Source organism: Heteronotia binoei, chromosome 5, assembly GCF_032191835.1.
Source record: "Heteronotia binoei isolate CCM8104 ecotype False Entrance Well chromosome 5, APGP_CSIRO_Hbin_v1, whole genome shotgun sequence".
NCBI classification, from domain to species: domain Eukaryota; kingdom Metazoa; phylum Chordata; class Lepidosauria; order Squamata; family Gekkonidae; genus Heteronotia; species Heteronotia binoei.
The window spans coordinates 36,193,106-36,217,505 of NC_083227.1; the positions used below are offsets into that span (position 1 = coordinate 36,193,106).

General features: G+C 44.5%; 1 protein-coding gene across 2 annotated transcripts; it reads right to left on the reverse strand.

Moving 5' to 3' along the window:
* Window positions 1-684: 684 nt before the first annotated feature.
* CCHCR1 (coiled-coil alpha-helical rod protein 1) lies at window positions 685-22,846 on the reverse strand. Of its 2 annotated transcripts, none has more exons than XM_060239161.1 (18): window positions 22,779-22,846; window positions 21,016-21,099; window positions 17,246-17,477; window positions 16,157-16,667; window positions 15,867-16,009; window positions 15,642-15,762; window positions 15,452-15,562; window positions 13,548-13,691; window positions 12,440-12,550; window positions 12,080-12,186; window positions 9,624-9,736; window positions 8,104-8,182; window positions 7,405-7,535; window positions 6,322-6,531; window positions 4,860-4,961; window positions 2,739-2,890; window positions 1,669-1,771; window positions 685-899 (listed from the first exon to the last, which is right to left on the reverse strand). In XM_060239161.1, exons 2-18 carry the CDS (start codon window positions 21,080-21,082, stop codon window positions 742-744), a joined length of 2,595 nt encoding a protein of 864 aa, XP_060095144.1. In that variant the 5' UTR covers window positions 21,083-21,099; window positions 22,779-22,846; the 3' UTR covers window positions 685-741. The 2 variants fall into 2 exon arrangements, with proteins under 2 accessions (XP_060095144.1, XP_060095145.1); XM_060239162.1 differs by lacking the exon at window positions 22,779-22,846 and adding an exon at window positions 22,252-22,769.
* Window positions 22,847-24,400: the final 1,554 nt, after the last annotated feature.

Here is a 24,400-nt window from a genome sequence, read left to right on the forward strand (position 1 = left end):
GCTGATCAGTAGAGGGCAGTTTTGGCACCAAAAATCCATCAGAGACCTCAGTTGCAAACATCACCACCATGAGGGCCAAAAGGCAAACAACCGGGGAGGGGGAGACGAGGCCAGAAGAACAAATGGAGTTTTAAAAAAAACAAAGAAAAAGGCACACATGAAGGCACAGAGGATGAAAGAGAAAAACCAAGTGCAATCAAAGGAGCTACTTAAAGGAAAATCTCAGGAGCTCTCTAAATCCGCTGCTCTCTCAGGTGGAAGCAGGAAAAAGACTAAGGGTGGCCTCCACCCCCTCCCCCTGATGGACAGTGCAATCAATGAGAGTCAGTTTGGTGTAGTGGTTAAGTGCACAAACTCTTATCTGGGAGAACTGGGTTTGATTCCCCACTCCTCCACTGACAGCTGCTGGAATGGCCTTGGGTCAGCCATGGCCCTTGAAAAGGGCAGCTTCTGTGAGAGCTCTCTCAGCCCCACCTACCTCATAGGGTGTTTGTTGGGGGAGAGGACAATAAAGGAGACTGTGAGCCACTCGGAGATGCAGAGTGAAGGGTGGGATATAAATCCAATATCATCATCTTCTTCAATTTCCTGCCTCCAGGAATTGTGGGAAGAGGAACCCAAGCATATCAGAGTGTCCTCCTTCCCTCGAGAAAGGCCCTGGGTCTACTAAAATAATAAAATAACTTTTTAAAAATTCAAAATACCAGTATTTTATTCACACCCATTTACTTTACTCTACTCTCATCTCCCTCTCCTCCCAGAAAATTCTCCTTCAGAGAGCAGCTCTGAGGTGTCTGCACTGGTGCCTCCATTGTCATTGAGCTTTTCTGCAGCCTTCTCTTCATCCAAGATGGCAGCACCGAGGGCCTGCAGGTCACTCAGCATAGCAACGACGGACTCTGTGAGAGGAAGGAGAGAAACCGGTGAAAGATGTGGAGTGAGAGGGACCAGAGGAAGAGGCCAGTGATAAGAGAGCGTTCTCAACTTGGAAGCTATTTGGGGCATAAGGGGAGATGGGCAATGGTAACACTGAAGGATTCCAGTTTCTTGTCAGTGGATAAAATACCACCAAAAGATGCAGATGAAATGAAGCTGTATTTATTCAAAATAGGTTTCATGCAGATTTGTATTTAAAACATAAAGCAGCTTTAAAAACTACATGAAAACATGGCCCCACTGAAGTTACATTGACCCATCCACGTGCGCAGCCTATAAACTGGGACCTAAGAATCCAGGAAGATCAGAATGCAAGAATACAAGGTAATGGTAAGATAACATAACTGTCAGCTATAAAAATAAAGGTAGTCCCCTGTGCAAGCACCAGTCGTTTCTGACTCTGGGGTGACGTTGCTTTCACAACGTTTTCACAGCAGACTTTTTACGGGGTGGTTTGCCATTGCCTTCCCCAGTCATCTACACTTTCCCTCCCAGCAAGCTGGGTACTCATTTTCCCGACCTCGGAAGGATGGAAGGCTGAGTCAACCTGGAGCTGGCTAACTGAACCAGCTTCTGCTGGGATCGAACTCAGGTCATGAGCAGAGGGCTCCGACTGCAGTACTGCAGCTTTACCACTCTGCACCACGGGGCTTCTAACTGTCAGCTATGGGAGACAGCAAAAGAGACACACTGTGGCACACAGCAGGGAACTCTGGGAAGGCGATACCATACCTTTAGATGGTGTTTGATCTGCTCCCTGTTCAGTCAATTCTGCTGAAGCTTGAACTGCCCTCAGCCGATATTGCGCCAACATCCCTTCCTGGCGTAAAGTTGCCTGTGCGAAGAGGGAGACAGCCCTTAATATGAGCAGTCACCAAAGAGGCAGCCATATTCTCCTCCAAAGGTTGCCTTGGCGGGGAGGGCGGGGTATAAATAAAAACTTATTGTTATTGTGACAGAACCGGCCCGATTCTGCCGTCAACTCCCTATTGAGTCGCCAACTCCTGGAGGGAGCTATTTCTCCTCCTGCCACTTTGGCTCGCTGCCACCACCTGCTCAGTCTAGGGGTTCAGATTGAGAGGAACAGGACTCCCAATCCCCCTCTCCAGCTATGAGGCCAGGCCTCAAGGTCCTCTGCCACCCTGTACTTGGGTGTCACAGAGACCACAGCACTTCTTCGGGGAACCCCTGGAGGATTGGCACCTTACCCAACTGCATGCCTTCCCCCTTCCCTGGGGCCCCCTTCTTAAAGCAGCGTGGTCTAACGCGGTTGGGGATCTATGTGGTACAGAGTTTGACTGCCAGCATTCAAAACAGTAAAAATATTTAATTAAAAGAGAAAAAGAAAAGAAGAACAAAACAAAAACAGTTGCATGTAAAAGGTTAGCACTGCAAAGCACCCGCACAGCAAACAGCATGACAAAGAAAAGGTGGTTATAAACGCATCCTACTGTCCCTGGTCTAAACTTGCCTTGCTTTGTGGGTGACTTACTTGGTCTAACTGCCTGGGGGCCTCCTTTTCCTGAGTAGGCCTATCCCACAGTCAGGAGCCCCCATGCTCACAACCTCCTCCTTTGAGCGCCAGCTGAGGACTGCCTTTCTTCCTGGTTAACTCAAATGCAAAGGACAAAAGAACTTCCTGCCGCTCTAGGAGGCTTTCCCCCTAGAGTTACTGGTTTGGCTCTGGAAGGGAGGGGGGGTTGGAGGGAGGCTAGGCCAAAGCCTGCTTAGCAGTTTCATGTTCCCTCCCAACTAAGATGGCGTTTCTCCACAGTTATTATATCCTCTCAATATTACCCTACCATCAGCAGGTTCTTGTCCCTCTCGTACTCCTGCAGACGTGCTTCAAGGCATGCTATTTTCTGTTGTGTGGTGGCTTCCTGCAGCTTGGCCAGCTCTTCGCTATGTGCTTTGTCCCTTGCTGCCTGTCGCTCAGCCTGACGTAGGGAAACCACTTCAAGGACAGAGAGAGATGGCAGAATGATAGGGAAATTTTAACGGGAGAGAGAGAAAGCAGATTTTGATAAAGTTCCTCATCAGTACTCATGGGATAAAAGGAAAACTCCTCTTGTGGATTACAAACAGTTAATTAATAGGAAACAGAGTGAGTATAAATGACCAGTTTTCGCAGTGAAGGGTGGTAAGCAGTGAGATACTGCAGGGTCCAGTGCTTTTTTATTTGTTCATTCATGATTTGAAGTTGGGAGTAAGCAGTGAAGTGGCCAAGTCTACAGATGACACTAAGTTGTTCAAGGTGGTGAGAATCAGGGAGGATTGTGAGGCACTCCAGAAGGATCTGTTGAAGCTGGGCAATAAAAGGAAGTATTTTTTTTATTTATTTATTTAATGGACTTATATCCCGCCCTTCTCACCGAAGTGTCTCAGGGCGGCTCACAACATAATAATTCATACAATTCCATTTAAAACATTTACAGATACAATAAAAGCATAGTTAATAAAACAAGATAAAATAAAGCCAGCGGTCTATAAGAGCATTTTGTTCCATCCAAAGATGTTCCATCCAAAGTATCAGTTAGGTGTTATAGGCCTGCCGGAAGAGGGCTGTCTTGCAGGCATTTCTTCACCCAAAGAGTAATTAACATGTGGAATTCACTGCCACAGGAAATAGTGGTGACTACAAGCAAAGGACAGCTTCAACAGGGGATACATATGGAGCAGAGGTCCATCAGTTGCTATTAGCACAAAGTATAGGTGGAACACTATGTCTGAGGCAGTTCTGCTGTGTATTCTTGGTGCTGGGGGGGGGGGGGGGGGAGCAACATTCAGAGGGTTCTGGAGTTCTGGCCCTCCTGGTAGACCTCCTGATGGCACCTGGGTTTTGGCCACTAGATGGGCCATTGGACCGATCCAACATGGCTTCTCTTATGTTCTTAACTGTGATCAAAGAAGACTTCTGTTGACCTGCACTAAGATGGAAACTGCCATCTAAACTTAAGACTCTTGGACTGATCCCTCTAGCTGAGTACAGACTATACTAACTGGTAGCTACTCTTCAGTCTCAGGGAAGGGCCCAGCCTTGCTCTCCTAGTAGAAATGTGAAACCAGGCAAAGGATCTGTTTTTCCTGTCCCCCCCCCTTCATTTTTTCCCCCAAATTCTCCAACAGAAAAGCAGGGGAGGGGGTGCACTGGAAATAAAAATGCTTTTCGAGACCAGACTCTCAAAATGTGAAGTACGATTAGTGTGTGATTAATTTCTATGTATGCAAGATTTTCAGGGAAAATTTAAAGGAAACTAATTTTATCCACAATTCATATTCTATAATCTGTATGAAGACAGTACTATATCAAAGAGTTCCGTATGATAAAGTTTTACTGAGATTTTTTTTTGTCCAAATCATACATTTTTGTTTAACAGAAAATTTGTATTTTTTTGGAAAACTAAGTGTGTCTACTTGGAAGTAAATCCCATTTTATTTCATGGAGCTTACTCCTGGGAAAGTAGTTGCAGGATGGTATTGTAAGGCATGTATACTTTGAAATGCCATAAATATGCCCAACAATACATTACATGGTAACTAAGTTTTGCATTATGCATTTTGTGTTGTTGAAATGAGTGTTGGGTTCATAAAAATGCACTGCGTATGTCAGTTTCCCTCAAAGCTTCTTCACCACCAACCCCCAAAGATGCCAAAATTTCCAGAAATCTTACATCTCTATTTGCCATCGTTCGATTAGAAGTGGGAGAACTCAGCTGGAGATCATCTGTATACAAAACATGTGCCTCACCACAGAGCCACATACCCAGAGGTGGCCCTATCATCAGGTGGAGAGAGGCAGATACTTCAAACACTATGCCTCGGACATGCTCATTATTGCATTTTAACTACAGTGAAGAGGGCTCCATGTGAACTTTCTGCCTCAGGAAAGAACAATTCTCTCGGACCTTCTTTCTGCAGCTTACCTGCCTTTGTATGCTCCCGCCGTGCTTCATTGAGCTTTTTTTCCATTTCTGACAGATCCTTGTGCTGCTGCGTTTCCACTTCTCTCACCTTCTCCTGTAGGGCTGTGAGAAGAGGCTCTAGATGTTGCTAAGGAAAGCACTCCTCCCCCCACGTGTATACATGTTCTTATGCCTTGTTCACTACAAGATCTCCTGCTATTAAAATTGAACTTCAGATGACCAAGATTGCTCCCTCTGAAGAAAATGGCTGCTTTGGAGAGTGGATTCTATGACATTATACCTTGGTGAGGTCCCTTCCATCCTCCCCAGGCTCCACTCCCAAAATCTCCAGCCCAACCCTGAGCAAGCAACCAAATTTATAGTTTCCCAGGCCCTCAGGGCTGCAGTTCCTAGTGTGCTCTACTTTGGGTGGATTTTGCTGATCTTATAATTTTTTATTATTTATTTATCAGATTTATAATTGCCGTCTATCCTTATCTTTTAAAACACAACTGCATCAGGTCGACATAATTTGTGTCCTACTATGTCAAAAGGGACCCACTGTATGCTTAGGAAATCTCCTGATTTCTCCCTTTGTCAGAGACTGCAGAAACAGAGAGGATATTTGCAGCAGACCATGGTCCACTCTGTGGGTCCCAAGCTGTTCAAGCGTCAACAGGCTAAAGTGGCCATTTTTGAATCACAGGTGTGCAGAAACATTAAAAATATGATGATGCCTGAGACAAGAGAGGGGGCAGCAGAGCTGTCACTGAAACCCAGTATACAAAGGACAGAACAGTTGCGTCTGTAGTGTAAATAAAAGAGGCAGAACAGACCACAGAAGTTACCAATCCCAGACCTCTGCAGTAGCACAAATGTACCCTGCCACCTCTGAAGGGTGAAGAAGAAAACTGAAGCAGCTGCCCACACAAGGATCTTCACGGAGACACAGAATGCACTGGGTGGTGACAAGCATCCACCTAGATTTGTCTCGCTTCACTTGCACACTGTCCCTTGTTTGGTCAAAAAAATAACATTTTTTTTTAAAGTCCTGTGAAATCCAGGCCTGTCTCCTCCCCTCCTGGTCAGGAAAGAAAAGAACCAATCCAGGATTCAAAGCGAGGACCTCAAACCAGAAGCAAACTATGAGACTGATAAGCCTTTCTCATAATCACTGAACCAATGATTGGACAAGGGCTCTGGCAATTGCCCCTTTCACCCTTTTGTATCTCCTGAAGTCAGTGCTGGCTTACAAAAGCTTGTACCCTGGAAAATGTTGTTGGTCTGAGGCACTACTGGACTCAAATCTGTTCTAGTACTACAGACTACCCATGTGAAACTTTTTCATCCTTGTAGCCCTGTAGGGAAAAGATAAACCAGAGTTTGTTTAACCACTTACTTTCTCATGCCTAATTTCTTGAACCAGAAAGAATAACTGTGCGTGTTCTCAGTTCTTCCATTTTCAATGACAAAACATGCCCACCTCTCTCGTATTCCTCTCGTAACTGCCCCAGCTCCTGCCTCAAACTCTCTGCGGTCTCCTTGGCCTTCTGCTGGTCCAGGTGCGCTTCCTCCTGCTGCCTCTCTGTGGCCTCCAACTGCTGCCTCAAGGCCTGCTCTGTTGCCACCTTTGCCTCTAGAGCCCCTTGTAGGCACTGTGTCATCGCTCTCATTTCCTTGAGATCACATTCTGCTGTAGAATGGAGAGGGACAAGTAAAGACACAGAAACACTGCTTAAAAATGAAAGAATACCTCTCCCCCTCCCCCTAACAAACAATTGTCCTGGGCTCCTGAGGTAATGAAGACTCTTTCCATGCCTGGCTTCTAGGTGACAGAGTAGCAGGCTTAGAGACAGTCTCATTAAAAGGGGTAAGCCTGTATCTGGGCTGTACTACTTCAGACCACAGGCAAGAACTCACACTGCTGAATGTTTCTCTGAGCAGCACGGCTTTTTTTGTAGCAGGAACTCCTCTGCATATTAAGCCACACACCCCTGATGTAGCCAATCCTCCGAAGAGATTACAGGGCTTACTATTTGCTCCAGGAGGATTGGCTACATCAGGGGTGTGTGGCCTAATATGCAAAGGAGTTCCTGCTACAAAAAAAAGCCCCGCTGAGCAGAGAAAACAGGCATGTCAGTTAGAAGACTATGCTATTTAAATACTTTCAGTTCACTTTTCTCCTGAAAAAAACAGAAACTAAAGTGGGCCAAGGACCCTTTCCTTTGACATACCAGATTTCTAAACAGGGCTTTTTTTGAGCAAGAATGCATAGGAACGCAGTTCTGGCTGGCTTGGCGTTAGGGCTGAATATGCAAATGAGTTCCTGCTGAACTTTTTCTACAAAAGCCCTGTGTGAAACAATGGTGATGTCAGGGGCTGTGGCCTAATATGCAAATGAGTTCCTGCTGGGCTTTTTCTACCAAAAAAGATCCCTGTTTCTAAGTATAGATGCCTTCTTTCATACAGAATAACATTCAATTATGTCATTTCCTTTCCTGCAGCTTGAAGCTGTTTGGGTGGGGCACAAGTTTACCTCAGCAAGAATGAGATCTGGGTTAGTCACCTTTGTATTGCACTTCAGCCACCTTCTTCTCTATAAACTGCGCTCCCCGTTTGAGCTCCATTGAGAGCCGGTCCCGTTCCTCATGCAGCATCTGTAACTCAGCTTGCAGGTCTTCGTAAGGTGGATGAAGCCTGAGAAAAAAGTCCACACAAGAGGTCAGAAATCCAGCAGCAACCCTGTAAACATTCTTCTGGAATACTGCTTCTGTTCAAAGTGTTATCTGAAGCCACTAGTGGCAAAACATTTTTTAAAAATCAAGAGTTGCATTTGGACTCTAGCTTAAATGCCATTTCAGCAATGGAGGCCCTGAACTGAATCAGACCCTTGGTCCATCAAAGTCAATACTGTCTTGTCAGTGGCTCTTCCAGGATCTCAGGCATAGAGGTTTTACATCATCTGATGCCATATCCTTTAACTGGAGACGCCTGGGATTGAACCTGGGACCTTCTGCATGCCAAGCAGATGCTCTACCACTGAGTCATGTCCCCCAAGGCCACTGGATGATCTTGGGCGACTGACTGTCTTTCAGTCTCAGTTCCTTTATACAAAATAGAAATCCCAATAATCCATACCTCCCATTGTCGCTGTGAAGACAAAGCAATCACATGCAGGGCATTTTGCCATTAAGGAGAAAATAAGTCACAGCTTCTCAATTGTGCTGCCTTTCATCCTGCTCTGGGGTGAGGGTTCCAAACTTACCTGTCCTGGTCTGATCTAGAAGGGCCCGATTTTTCCCCTTGCTGAAGCTTAGCCAGTGCTATTTTCTGGCATACCAGTCCTACAAGAAAGATGTTTCAGTTACTTAGTGGCAAGAATATAACTACTCTCTTAACACAGACATAACTCACTTTAGGAATTAACTATACACAAAGATGTTCCCTTTAACTGCAAAGATACAAGTGTTGATAACTGCTTAGCCATGCTCACGACTGGAAGAAACACCCTGTGTGGCACAGCTCTGGATCCTTGCATGTTTGTGGCTGTGTGGCAGAGCACAAAATCAAATAATGTCAATGCACTTTTTTCTACACAGCAGAACAGTTCCTTCATTTAGCCCAAAGATCACATTTCCCTCACCCCTTTAGAGATATCAAAGCATGCGTACACTACACATTTAATGTTGTTTCAAACCAATTTTAATTTTCAGAACTGCTAACCAAGACACTCAAGGTACTGTAATCCTGTGAAGGGAGTACAAGATGATGCTTTAAAAAAGAAAACGTTAACAGAGAACCATCAGAGCCCCACAGAACTGAAATTTCTAGGGTCCTATTACTTTGCTTATCAGTTGTATTTGTGTACTCCACCTTGAATTTCAATGAGAAAGGCAGATCAGAAATAACAAACAAAAAAGAATATGGCTTTCCTTGAAGATTCCTGGGCATTGTAATTTGCTAAAGGGGCTAAGAACTCTGGTACAGATTTCTAAGTCTCTTTATGGAATTATAGAGCCCAGAGGAGAGAGAGAGTAACTTCTGAAGTGCTTTAACACCCCAATGCTCTGCATGTTTACTTTGAGCCCCACCTCAGTTTCATGGGATGTCTCTTTAGTATACACAGGAATATAAGCAATATGTTAGTTCATTAGGGGAAAAAATGCTTTATTATTCCTATGAAAGCTGACTTAACTTCTGAGTAAACATAGACAGTTTTGGACATTTAGTATGAGATACAATACACCCTCTGAGAGGTGGGGTCTGGCTGAAGAATGCCCAGTATGCTGGAGAGAATATTCTGATGTTAATCAAAACATGTCTAGTGATCTTGAAAAGAAACTTGTTTCTAACTGTTGTGAAGCTCAATACTTTTATTGCAGACATAAAGCGTATCAAGTTGTTTTCAAAAGTCTGAATGTGTAGTGTACCTGCAAAATTCTATACATAATTTAAAAAATAATAACAAATAAAAAAGTTAGTCCCTAGACATTACAACCTTTAGCAGGCTACGTCTGCATACAATCACACTCAGTGAGCAAAACACTAAGAGCCAAGGTGCTGCTAATGTCACAGGAATTATTTTAACTGGTGACATGGAAGAAACCACATCTGGTTTGGGATAAGAAAGGCCAGATAAGATTGTTTTCATAGGCTATGGTGGGGAAATTCCAGCCCAACAATACCATCCTAAGCCAAGTTCCCCTACTTTAAGCTTCAACTGACTTAGAAGGCTGTAACTCTGCTTAGGATGGCACGGTAAAATGCATAATCGCTCTCCATCACCTTGGATGGTGTCAACTCTCTTGGCTGCAAAGGAGATTCTGTTTCCCAGTCCCAGCAGGTGCGACAAGGCTGCCTTCCAGGACTCTTCCTGGTCCATCACTTGTTGGTGTAGCCTGTGGAGCCAAAGACAGAGTAGAGTGTCTCAGCTGGCATGTTAGAATGGAAGAACAAATGACTGATGTGAAGGACAATCAAGAAAAAGGCTACATTATGAAAAGGGAATATGAAGATTAAAATAAACTGTGATTTCAAACATTGGGTCCCAGATCCTTACAAGGTTCTCTCCCCACATCAATCTGTTAACACAATGTTACCATTTTCAGGGTTCAAAAAGTCACAAATTAGCAGGCCAAAATGGCCCCTGTTTGCCATTTAAATCATCCCACAAGCTTCAAGACAACACTTACAGTAAGTCTGCCTGCCTCTTTCTTACTGTGAGGAAGACTCACACCAGATTACGGAAGTTTGACAACAAATCTTCTTTCAAAGCTTCTCTTCTGTCCTGGCAGAATTTTGCTACCTGGAATATAACCCAGGAAGCAAAACACTGGCAGTGGATCACAGGCATCATTGCACCAATGAACATACATAAAACTGAAGAACTTACAATTTACAGGGGAGGGGAAACAAAAAGATTCTTTGTGAAGCCCATAAGGATACCTCCTAGGTGTGGAATTTGACCTTCCAGCCATGGATTACAAAACCCTGCTATGAAATTAAATTAATGCAATCAGTTTGCTTGATACTAAATTCAGGCACAAGACCAGTTCTATTCTGAGGCAGCTGGTAATAAAGGATTGACAAACATTACTGAGAAAGGAAGAACTGGATGGCAGTGCTCAGCTACTAAAGAGACACTAATGTGATTTGTGAGGGGGGTGGGTGGAAATTAACTTATAACCCATCTTTCTCCCCAATGGGGATTCAAAGCAGCTTACATATTCTCCTCTTTATACCCATAATAACCCTGTGAGGCAAAGCACCCCTCCTCCTTCCAAGGGTTAATGTGAATAGTACCAGGCTTATTCCATCTTGCAGGTCTTAGTAATTGGGCCTCTCTGTCTACATGGCCCCATCATCTTCAAGGCCAGAGTTAGGAATGTGATAATTAGCTCTTCTTGGAAACCTGTGGCCCATGCAAGGGGGAAGCAAGAGTGATGACGTAACCTTCTAGAGGGTTGCAGCAAGAACATGATTGAATTGTCACCATCACCTGGCACCAGTTGGCTCAAGACTATAATTGAGCTAAGATCCTGAAAGAAGAATGGTGACTGTTAGACGAAGGCCCGAACTATGATGTGCTTGCATTGCAAAGGACAGCTACACAGAGGGTACTTGAGCAATGGCCTTTGACTTTTGGGGACTCTTGACTGTTCCATCTAATGCAAAGTACAAACGTGTTAGAAGAAGAAATTAGATTTATATCCCGCCCTCCACTCCAAAGAGTCTCAGAGCGGCTCACAATCTCCTTTACCTTCCTCCCCCACAACAGACACCCTGTGAGGTGGGTGGGGCTGGAGAGGGCTCTCACAGCAGCTGCCCTTTCAAGGACAACCTCTGTCAGAGCTATGGCTGACCCAAGGCCATTCCAGCAGGTGCAAGTGGAGGAGTGGGGAATCAAACCTGGTTCTCCCAGATAAGAGTCCACACACTTAACCACTACACCAAACATTAAATAGTAATGTTTTTTCTTTTTTTTCTTCTTCAAGATTGAGAGTGTTGTGTTGCCTAGAAGCAAAACTATTACTTTGAAAATATTTAATAAAATTCATATTTTTTTTTACAAAGGACTAATTTTCTTGTACACACTACCCCTGGGAACCCACAGGGTTCAGTTTTGGACTCTTTGATAATAGCTTAAGAACGTAAGAGAAGCCATGTTGGATCAGGCCAATGGCCCATCTAGTCCAACACTCTGTGTCACACAGTGGCCAAAAAATTCATACACACACACACACACACACTGTGGCTAATAGCCACTGATGGACCTCTGCTCCATATTTTTATCTAAACCCCTCTTGAAGGTGGCCATGCTTGTGACTAAGACTTAGACTAAGTGTGTGTGAGTGGCCTTAGATCACACCCAGTAAGCTTCTGTGAGGAATTGAACCTGAGTCTCCTGCTCTAAGTACTATACCAGGGGTGGCCAATGGTAGCTCTCCAGATGTTTTTTGCCTACAACTCCCATCAGGCCCAGCCAGAATGGCCAATGGCTGGGGCTGATGGGAGTTGTAGGCAAAAAACATCTGGAGAGCTACCATTGGCCACCCCTGTACTATACCATGCTGGCTCTTTTGAAGAAAAAGTCTTCAGAGGAGAAGCTTAAAAAGAAGAAAGGAAGAAGCTGTTCCATGGACCAGAATATCATGATCGAAACCAACATGACCCATATAATGATGATTATGAGGTATGGAATGAAGAGGTGCCACCCTTCTTGCTTTGTCTCTCCTCGTTACCTGCTGACCAATTCCACCAGTCCCCGAAGGGCATTTTCACCAGCCTCTGCCCTTTGATGGAGTTTCTGTGCCAGTTCTTTAGAGTGTGACACTTCTGAATTAAGAGTCTGTTAGAAAGGAGAAAGCAACAGTCAGCAACATCACATCCTAAACACACTAGTGGCCTGGCCTTCATTCCACCATTAAAGCCCATTTTAAGCAGCAGCCATGAAATGCCTCTTCTTAATTTAGCATTACATTTATACTGGAGAATTTCTGGACATGTGATGGAGACTCTGTCCAACCCCATCTCACAGGGCTTACTTTAGCTCCCTGAAGGGCCTTCAGGTCACACTGCTAAGGAGCTTACGAGAACATTACCTTGTTCCTCACTCTTTCCATATCAGCTTCTGCGGTCTTGTCCTTAAGGCTGCAAAGCAACTGCGCCACCTTCTGGTCTTTGGAGTCTATTTCTTCCTCAAGCACTTTTACCTGTAGATAGGAAAATAAAGTGCTGATTTCCAGTCTCACTTGTGCATTAGCCCTTGGGACCCTTTTCCCATCCAAGCTTTCATGGGGATCTCCAGATAATTTTTTATTTATAACCCACCCTTCCTTCAATGGGCTCAGGGCAGGTAACAATGATCAATAAATATACAGAGTTAAAATTAATTCATATAATAAAAGCAACATAGCACTCTAAAAACAAACTTAAATTCTGCAGATGGCAATCTCAGAGTTCATCTACTTCTATAGATCCTTCAGCTGGTATGAAACAGATGACATACCCTTAAGATAGTGGGTCAATAATAATTTCAGCAGGGAGGTCATAAATCAATAAAACACCCCTCCGCCTCAAAGGCTTGGTGGAACAGCTCTGTCTTACAGGCTCTGCGGAACTGCAACAGTCCCTGCAGGGTCCTAATCTCCAATGGGAGCTTGTTCCACCAGGTAGGGGCCAGGACAGAAAATGCCATGGCCCAGGCTGAGGCTTAGTGAACTTCTTTTGGGTCAAGGATTACTAGCAGATGTTGATCCATGGAGTTCGGGGGGGGGGGGGCATATGGGAAGAGGAGGTCCCATCAGCTGCCTCAGTTAGTTTGGTGTAGTGGTTAAGTGTGTGGACTCTTTTGAGAGAACTGAGTTTGATTCCCCACTCCTCCACTCACAACTACTGGAATGGCCTTGGGTCAGCCACAGCTCTCACAGAGGTTGTCCTTGAAAGGGCAGCTGCTGTGAGAGTCCTCTCAGCCCCCACCCACTTCACAGAGCGTTTGTTGTGGGGGAGGAAGGTAAAGGAGATTGGGAGCCGCTCTGAGACTGAGATTCAGAAGGAAGGGTGGGATATATATCTGACCAATATCATCATCTTCTCCTGTACAACCCAGGACTCCTGGTTCCTAACTTGCTTACTCTTCCTTCACAACTCTCACTCTATGTTCATAAAGCCCAAGAATTTGGGGCTTTCAATGAGTCTCTGAGCACATACCTTTCTCTGTAGCAGTCTAGTGGCATCCACATGGGAAACTTCCTGAGATTTCAGCTGCACCAAGAGAGAAAAGACTTTCTCCCGCCACCGGCTTAGGATGCACTGAAGTTTCTGAGATGGATCAGACTGAAGAGGATCCTTGACCTGAGAGGGTTCAAGAATACAATATTTGCATCATGATGCCCCTTTTCTGCCATCAAGTTGCAGCCAACTGATGGTACCTTGTACTGGCAAGAGACATTCAGAGATGATTTGCCATTGCCTGCTGCTGCATAGCAACCCTGGACTTCCTTGATGCTCTCTCATCCAAATACCCACCCTACTTAGCTTCTGAGATCTGATGAGACTGGGCTAGCCTGGGCCATCTAGGTCAGACCATGATGCCTAGCTCTCCTAAAAACATTAAGCTGAAGCTTAAATATAAGTCAGACTGTTCCCCATTTTAGAATGCAGATGAGAATATGTTTCCTGAATACAGAAGAAAATTTGTGGACAGAGAGAAGAATGGGAAGCCAGGACTCCTGGGAACTATGAGAGGAGGGCTGAAATAGCTCTCTTGGAGTCTTTGGAGTTGGAATCTGGGGATCCTTGTGAATGGTTGGCTTGGGAGGGTAATGCCTCTGATAGGTCAGTGTAAAAGTGAAACTGGATGCCTCCCCTCTTATCAAAAACAAAACAAAAGTAAAAAAATCCCAGAACAATAGCATATCAGGGAAAAGGCTAGGCTAGAATCCTTCCCCTCCAACTTATGTATGCGTGAGGGATTTTGGGAGGGGTGGACTATATTGCTGAAGGTACAATCTATCATGGGAGCTTGTTCTGAAGTGGTACAGTTCAGACACAGATGTATTACCTTCTCTGTTATTTCTGAGAACTAGATCCAGGATTAAAACACAGCCTTAAATGTGTTGAATGTACAGAATTACACCCCATGACATTCTGGGAAATGTAGTTCCGCTAAAGAGCATTACCTACAAAGAAAGCCATAGCAGTTATAAAACTGTTCAGTTTCATAGTGTAGACACACCCTCAGAGACACTGTTACAGTTCCTTTACACAGGAATTGCAGGAAAGAAACTGATTGTCACCGTTAGTTATTGAAAGTAACCTTCCCAGTAGAGTTCACAAACTGTGTTTGATTTAGACCAGGAGCGGCCAAATTGTGGTTCACGATTGATATGTGGCTCTTTCCAGTGGGTTGGAGAATACGTTTAAAGTTATTGCTTTCTTCCCACCTCTTCTTCCCTCCCTCCATCTATTTGCTTGCCTTCCTTCCTGACTCGCGGCTCTCAAACATCTGACATTCATGCCTTGCAAGCTCTCAAACATCTGACATTTATTCTATGTGGCTCTTACATTAAGCAAGTTTGGCCATCCTGATCTAGGCTATGACATTGCTATAAACTTAACAATGAGAAACTTGTAGTCCTATACCCATTTAGTGTAAATCCTAGTTAATTGAATAGGGTTTATTATGGAATAGACACACATAGGATTTGTAACTACTAAGTGCTAATATACACAATATTGGGGTTCTGTGATTGGAACTCTTGACAGTTATTTAGCACCAACTTCTCCTCAAGTTTCCCCCCCCCCTCCCATTCTCTGGTATGGGAAAGGGACACATAGCCATATTGTACTTGATTTCTCTGTTGGCACTGAAAACTGGGCATTTGATCAAGGAGAAAGTTGATGGGATAAATAAACCTATCCTCACCACCACCACACTTTCAAGGCCAAAAACGTTCATATTTTCTAGTCACAGACCTACCATGAAGTTTGAGCCAAAGATATTTCTTCTTTGCAGGATTTTCACCTTCCCTTTTGACCAGTCATGTTAAGTACTGCTCGCTAATTTGGTATGGAAAAAAACTGTGCCCTCCAGCGTGCCCAAATATTATTACCTTCCTAGTAAGCTCTGTCTCCTGTAGAGTCAGGATATTGTTGAGTGAATCCAGACGAATCTGCAGGAGCTCAGCTGTTGCTTTCAAGGTCTCCTTTTCCTCTTCCAGGTGCTGAGGCAGGAGATAAAGGGTGTCACTGAAGAGCACCTCTGCCATCTGGAGTGCACAGGCATCCTTCTGGAGAACTCACCTGCACTCTACTGATCAGCTGCTCCCTCTCTGGATTGGGTTTCCTCAACTCCTGCTCCCCAATGTATGTCTTCAGCTGTGTCAGCAAAGCATTCTGGGAAGACAGCTCTGCCTTGGCCACACTGGAAGACAGAAACATGAGGCTGGGTTTGGGACAACCTGGGGAGAAACCCTGACAGTGCCCTGGGTGGAAGGTGGCAGAGCAGTCCAGAGGAATGGATCATACCTGAGCTCATTCTGAACAACCTGTCTTTCCTCTTGTAGCTGGGCAGCTTGTTTCTGCTGTGCTTCCATAGCCTTCTGGAGTATTTGTGCTTGATGCTTCAAGGAAGAAACTTCAACTTGGTGAGCTTCAGAGACTCTACGCAACTGCGGTAAGGAAAAAACTGTCAATTCTTAACAGTCAGCCTCCCCAGTTCCTATACAATGAACTGTACAAGCCCTAGAGCAAGACATTTTCATTTGCACCTTCCTGAAGAATCTTATTTCCCAGAATGCTCTTCCTTCTGCACTTACCTCAGCCTGGTGCTCCCTGAGAGCAGCCTGCAGGTACTCTTGGGCTCCCTCCTCCTGCCTTTTCCGCACAGCTTCTGCCTCTTCAAGTGTCCTCTGCAGCTCTACTTGTGCCAATTCAATTTCATTAACGTATCTTTCCTTGACCGACTTGAGTTCCTCTCTCAAGCCATCTGCCTCCAAGCCAGCCTGGCTTCTCAGTTGCTCTAGTTCTTCCTTCAGGGCCTCAAGCTTCAGTTTGCTGCTCCTTCTGACTTCCTCCAGCTCTGCCTTCAAGGCAGCGGACTCCACCTGGCTTTGCCTTCTGAGACCTGCCATCTCCCCCTGTAGGTGCAGAGTATCTTCTCGACTGGCTGCTGTTGCTGCCTCATGCTGGGCTGACACAACTCGGAGGGAAGCAAGCTCAGCCTCCAGCCTCTGGATCTCATGGAGCTGGTGAGAAATGATCTCAGCGTGTTGGGATATGGCCAACATATGACATGTGTTTGAGGGCTCAGCTTCTCTGTCCAGGGACCTGTGAGGTAGGGAAGAAAAGCATGTCACAAAGTTCTGCCTCATACAGGAGACACCTTTCTAGAACCAACTAGTTGAGAATACAAGGCATGAATTTCAGTGCTGTTCCCCCTCAAAGGGCCACTGACTGAAGAATCACACTTCAATGAATCTAAGATCAGCAGAAACTTCACCATGTACAGGGTGATCACCAGTAACGCAGACAAAAAAAGGGGATACTAACTCTGGAGTCTGGACTGGGAAATTTTTTGTCATTTCAGATGTAGATGACCACTGAGATGCAGAAATAGAATAGCTCTCCCTAGCTACACTGGTCTTTGTAAACTGCAACTTTTACAGAAGAACCAGAAATTTGGGTTCATCGAACTATAGCAGGGGTGGCCAATGGTAGCTCTCCAGATGTTTTTTGCCTACAACTCCCATCAGCCCCAGCCAATGGCCATGCTGGCTGATGGGAGTTGTTGGCAAAAAAACATCTGGAGAGCTACCATTGGCCACCCCTGAACTATAGCTTTCCTAAAAACTCTATGTCACTTTTTAATTCAGGGTCAACTGTTCATGAGATGCAGGGCCCTTTACCTGGTTCTGGCTCCAGCTTCTTCTGTTTTGTCTAGCACTTTCCCCCCACTGACCACATCTCTTTTTGGGGCCCATCTACGAAGTTCGTCCTTTAATCGCTGATTTTCTCTTCTGAGTTCAGCTACTTCCCAATTAGGTAAAGCAGGAGCACTCCAAGGCCCTGCAACAGGAGCCGTTAGCAGAGGACCTGGCTGGCTCTCAAAATGTGATGGTGGGATCAGTCCTTTGGAACCTAGGGAAGAAGCAGAAACAGATAACAAGAGACACAATTTGGCAAAGAAGTACAAAAAACTTTACTGTAATAATTATAACTCAAGCAGTCCATAGAATATCCTAAACACTCAACCCCATCTTACAGACAAATCAGTTGGCGGATATTGGCTCTGTTCACACAGCGTGTTGAGTCCATGTCAAACTGACCCGGTTCTGTTCTGAATATCTTTGTTCCGGATATTATCTATCAGACTGCCATAATGCAATTCGAATCACTCCGCGGTGAAACTGTCTTCTGCCATCCACACGACGGCACCATGCAGTTCTCCCCGCCCCCCCTTTTATGCGCGCATACACATAGGTTAAAACATTATGTGGTTATGCAATTATGTGCATATTGTTAAGTAGTAAAAACAAATGGCGACCGTAAACTGGATGTCTGAGGCTCCTTTTGCTCCAGGACAGCCTTAAGACATCCAGGTGGGGAAACTACAAGTTGAAACCGGAGAATTCAAAAAACACCGCAAAGGAGCAGGTAACAAAATACTCCGGTTCTGAGAAGGATGGTGGGGGGGGGGGGCTACTACGAGTTAATACTGGGAGGCAGATGTTGCTGTTCAGCCACTTTTAATCCGGTATGAAACAGCAGTGACAACTGATTATACTGTGCATCTGAACAGCCCCATCGTGCTAACAAACATTGGTGAATTCAATGTCCATATGACTCCTATTGAAAGCCTCCAACCTCGATGTCCAAATTTAGTCATAAAAGGACGTGGAATCCTCATTTCTTAATCTCATGAAATAATATTGCAACAGGCATGCTGACTTTTCTCCTGTTTCCAGAATCCTTCCTAAGGCAAGGGATTAATAATGAATCCAATACACAGTAAAAGTTCACTTGGAATCCAAGGTCTCCACAAAGTTTCTATTCCGGCAACATGCTCAAATGGCTCACAATATTGATTTGTTATTTCTTTCTGTGACAGCTTTCATGTTACAGTGGCTAAGAAGTACAGCATGGCACAGAAAAACTAGAATGAAGGGTGTAAAAGTCGCTTATCTGTAAGATCTCTATTCATTTCTGCTTGAGTAGTTTCTTCCAAGTGGAAGATGAGAATGCTGCTGTTACAGATAAGTGGTGGCCATACTACTACGAGTTGATGCTGGCCAAATAAAGTCTGCAAATGCAAAGAACAGGTGAGGACTGGAATCCAAAAATCACAATGAGAAAGAGGAAGTCCAATGCTGCCTCGACAGAAGGCAACAACAATTGTTGTAGAAGACTGGTCAGTATTATGGGATACGAAAACCTTCTGAACAGCAAATCAGTAATTGCAACTGAAAGCAGGGTGACAAAAATAACAGTTGAAGGTGTGTTTATCCAGATAAGATGACAAATATTTTCTAATCTAACCCTGTAGCATAGGGTGGTGGGAGAAACAGATCATTTAAATAATCATTTATCTGTAAATATATGAGTGAGAAAAAATGCTCAATTCTTGGAGATGAAATCAACTTATGCTAAAATGTCAAGTAGCTTTAAAAAAAAACCCAGCCTGGCCTACTGTATTTACCTAATATGTTTTTATCCCACCGTTTCTATGGAGTTCAGAGGATACATGGTTCCCTCTTATCTTACCCTGATAACTGTGAGATGTTAGGCTGAGAGAGAGAGAAAGGGATCAGCCCAAAGTCACTTGGCAGACGTCATGGCAGAGTGGGGATTTAACCTGGACATCCTAGATCGGGGTGGCTAAATTTGTTTAACGTAACAGCCACACAGAATAAACATCAGATGTTTGAGAGCCGCAAGACATGAACGTCAGATGTTGGAGGGAGGGAAGGGAGGGAGGAGAGGTGGAAAGAAAGCAACTTTAAATGCATTCTCCAAGCTGCCTGTTAGTTTGGCTTAGAGAAGTGATTTAAAAAAACAAATGCCTTCTGCAAACCAGCTGACAGGGCAGCTGGGGTTTCAAGACCCAAACAATATGTGTGAAAGAAGCACAATATGTGCGAAAGAGCGGCAGTCCCTTCACCCCTGTCCTAGATCCTAGTCTGACACTCATTGCTTCATACAGACTCCCTAATACCTTTGAGACCAGTTTGATCTGCAGAGAGCAGCAGTTAAAGCTTCTGCTAGTTTGAAAATAATCACTGCTATCTCACTGCAAAAATAAAGAAAAAGACAGTTATCAGGGCTGGTTGAAAAACTGGCAGCCATACTTTACAAGTCCATTCATACAACCAACAGTAGTGTTTTACATAACACATGAAAATGCAAGCAAACACATGTAGGAAGAGGAGCAGGGGCAGCACACCTGTCCCAACCCATGTCTGAGTGTGATCAGTGCCTATGCACATGCAAGCTGAATGTATGGAAAATGCATCCCCATGATCAAGAAGTTCAAAAAAGTGCAGTTCCTAATCATGAGGACAGAGCCTATACAGAAACAACTCATATTAATAACAACCACACATCAGTGGGGACAGCTGGACCAGTGTTCTGCCTCCCACTTCCTCTCCACACACATTGTCCCCATATAAACTGTGACTATACAGGTAGTGAACAAAAGCAGACATGGTTGGTCTAAACTCATTCCCTCCTTGAGTTTTAGGAGACCCTGTCTGCAACTATTGATGCCTGGTGTGAACCCCTCCTTGGAACATCTCAGTACAGAATACCAGCATCCCCACCTTACCCACTTCCCTACCTACAATGGCTGTTGCTGTGACCACCAGAGGGAGTGGGGGGCTATCGAAAGATATAACTTCCACTTCATCGCAATCCAATCCTGGCCATGAATGTTCCTCCCCCACACAGCAAGCAACTCCTACCATTCCTGTTTTCTTTCCTTGTCATGCCTTTTTATAAATATTATGCCTGAAATCTCCACAAGGTGTTTCTTTATGGAGCTTAATAAATAAACCCATCTCTCCCCATGACAGTATTTTTCAGGAGATGTATGCAAAACTGATATTAGAATGTTTGCATTATTATATTAAGAACTGAACAATCCAGATCAATTCTTTACAATTCACTTGCAGCAACCATTCCAGAGCTAGCTGTGTCGGTCTGTGGCTGCAAAAATCTACAGGAGTCTTGTGGCACCTTAAAGACTAGGAAGATTTTATTCCAGCAACATAGTTCATGGATTAGGGCTCACTTTGCCGGATATATGAAACGGGTCCTCATTAGGCGCTCTCTCTCTATATATATACATGTGTGTGTGTGTGTGTGTGTGTGTGTGTGTGTGTGTATATATATATATATATATATATGCCATTATGAAAAGAAGATCAAAGGGCCATAAAATGCAGCAAGATACAATTGTGTAAAATTTGAATATAAATGATTATTCACAGTAGAAATAATTTACAATTTCTCTAGTTTCACTAGCACTTTATGGCTGAGGAATTCCACCCTGGGAGCCCTGGAGGACAGGGATTTATCTTCATATTTATGCAAGACACCCTTAAGCTCTCCGAGTAGGGCAGGCTATAAACACCAACAAATCCCTATACATGGGAACAAGATAACAAACTTGCTCTTTTACCCTCCGGCCTTGGAGCTCTGAAGAGGGCAGGAGGGTCCAGCTGTCTGTCCAAATCTTTTTTGTCCATGTTTCCAAGTTCTGATTCTGAGAAATATACAGACAACATCATATAAATGTGCTGTACACATTCAAGTTTATATCACAAGTTTATATCAAGACTTTGTCTTGAAATACAAGGCCCAGATCATTGTAAAAATAATGGCATTACACTGCAGAGCAATTTAAAATAACAGAATCTAGGGTCATCTAGTCCAACCCCTGCAAAATGCAGGAAACTCACAAATACCTTCCCCCTACCCCCACTGACTCCTGTTCCACATCCAGAAGATGGCAAAATAAAACCCGCCAGGAACCCCGGCTGAACTGGTCTGGAGAAAAATTGCCACCTGAACCCAAAGCAGTAAACAATTGGCAATTTGGCAGCCTATCGAGTTTATTTTTAAAAATCATTTATAGTCCAGCTTTCTCACTTGGCCTCAAGGCAGATTACAGTCAACACAATCAACAAGATGGGGTATTCAATAAACAATACAATAGAATTTGAGTTGTAAAAGAACACTTGAAAAATGGCAAAAAGCATACATGCTACACTTTTTGGTTGCTTTATGGAATCACTTTGTTCTAGAATGCGTTCATGTACTGCTATATGTCAAGATGTGACTTGCTTATTTATTCTCGGGGGGGGGGGGGGCGCGGAGGGGAATTTCCAAGTTGTTCACTAGGCAAAAGCAGTTGATTTTCCCCACAGGCAAAGCGTAAAAGGCCTTTCTGACTGATTCTGCGGAAATTTTCATATAGTTACTTAATTCTTTGAATTCTCCCTTATTATTATTATTAAACAAGCAGCGTATATCCAGGTTTCCACAGATCACTCTTTCCCTTTATACTACATTCAACAAAGGGAGCTTTGATTATACTAAGTTTATACCAACATTTTTTTGTTGGTACGTCACCCCATAGTCGGAAACGACTGGTGCTTGCACAGAGACCTTTACCTTTTTAAAAGGTGCTCCAGACCAACGTTTCCTCTAAGCTGAGTTAGTGTGAGCTAGCTCACAGTTTTTTAACCCCTGGCTCACACATTGTTGTCTTAGCTCAGGAAAAATGGCCCCAGAACAAACTAATTTATGCAGCAGCTCACCACTTTAACGCCAGTAGCTCACAATGTAGAATTTTTGCTCACAACACTCCCCAGTTTAGAGAGAGCATTGCCTTAGACCTGTTCTACCAACCTACCGACAGCAGAATCTGTATCCCTTAGAATCTTTTGTCGGTCTTAAAGGTGGTTTAAAAAGGTGCTGGACTCAAAACTTTTTTCTCGTTTGCCACTCACCAGCGACCCTAGTTCATCACTAGTCATGATAAACAGCCCCCACCCCCCACCCCCTCAATGTTTTTAAGGGCTGCTTGGCAGATGAAACTTCTGATTCGCTTTCAGGATGTTGCTGCGGCCATGGAGAAGTATCCCTGGGCCAACATCTGCCTTTCACCCTGCTGGCAATGACCCGACATTCTTGTTGACAATCTCGACTCCTCTGCCCAACTCCCCAGAGCAACGTCTGCCTCCTCGCCTATAGGCTGCTCTCCGGGTTCCAACTTTCACTTCATCAGTTGGGGCTTCTGGGTCCCCTCATGGCTTCTACCCCCAGTTTTTCCTCCCTTCCCTTCTCATTGACTGCCCTCCTCCTCCCCGCTTAGTTCTCTGCGGGTGCTTCATTCAGCGCGCCCGCGCGCGGAAACCACCCCCACCCCCACGGTCCTACCAACGGTCGCTAATGTTCCGTCGACCGCCCTCACTCTACAGCGCCCATGCGCAGATCATCCCTCCGTCTCCCCCTGCAGAGCCTTTGAGGTAACATTGGCACGCTGGACCAATCAGAGTATCACGGGGTGGTGCTTAAAATTCAGCTAGCTGCTAGGAGAGGTGAGCAATCCGCTCTTTGGCAAATCGTCCAATCAGCGAATCTTTTTGGCACGCGCTTCAGACCTCGCTGCTAATATTTGATGAAAAGGAACGGGGCGGGTGGGGGGTTAAGTGTTGGTCTTAAGGTGTCGAACAAAGTTGGAGTCCAGTGGCATCATTAAGACCAACACAGTTTCATTCAAGGTATGAGCTTTCATGTGCAGGTCCCCTTTTTTCAGATACTATATGCATGTTGCTGTGTTTCTTTTTCTTTAAAAAAATCAAGTTATATTTGTCCCATTTTCTGTATTATACACATATATACATACATATACATCTAAGAGCCCTGTGGCACAGAGTGGTAAATCTGCAGTACTGCAGTCCCAAACTCTGCTCATGACCTGAGTTCGAGCCTGGCGGAAGCTGGGTTCAAGCAGCCGGCTTGAGGTTGACTCAGCCTTCCATCCTTACGAGGTCAGTAAAACCAGTACCCAGCTTGCTGGGGGGGGGGGGCGGGGGGAGTGTAGATGACTGGGGAAGGCAATGGTAAACCACCCCGTAAAATGTCTGCTGTGAAAACGTTGTGAAAGCAACGTCACCCCAGAGTCGGAAACGACTGGTGCTTGCACAGGGGACTACCTTTATACATATACACAGACAGACAGATAGAAGTATGTGTATGTATGTAGAGGGTAAGCAGTAAATTAGTATAGAGTATTATGAAGAAAAGACTGGGAAGATAACTGCAGGGCCCTTTCAAAATTAGCCAGTCATACCTGCAGAGGTCGCTAGCGCATCTGATTGCAAGGTCAGCGAGACATCTCCTAAGCAGTTTCTGTGTTTTTGCAAAAGATGTTTCATTCACATGGTCGGGCTGTTTTTTGCCTCTCCCTTTTATTGACCTTCAACCGAAGAATGTTTTTTAAAAAATACAGCCCTAAAAAAGGCATTCCTTTCATGGAATATATCCTAATAATCTCTGAGAATCTCTCATTTCCCTGAAAAATGTTGCTACTTTGATCTACATCATTTTGGATTACGTTTTCCTGCTTCTTGGCGGTTTCCGTTTGAGCGGGTTTCGCGACGGAACTTTCCGGCTCTTTTGGCTGCTCCGGCGCTTCTTATGCGAAATCCCTGCAGATCCGCCGGCGTGAGGAGGGTGGTCGCACCACTTGAAGGTGAGTGCGAAAACACCCTGTGTGTGTAATGCTTGTGTGCGTCTAACATTAAAAAAATTAAGTAAAGTTTGTTCCATTTTCTGCATTATAGAAAAACTCTTGGAGTTGGATGGGAGGGATTTTTTTGGACATGTTTTGTTAAATCCATGTCTGGGTTCATCAAAAATTGCTATATTACTCATACTAGTGTACCTTCACTAAGTTCTCTTTGCAAAATCTGCTGCGGGGTGGTGGTTAAAGTGCTGAATCAGGATGGAGATGTGAGTTCAAATCCCTACTTGGACACAAAGCTCACCAGGTGATC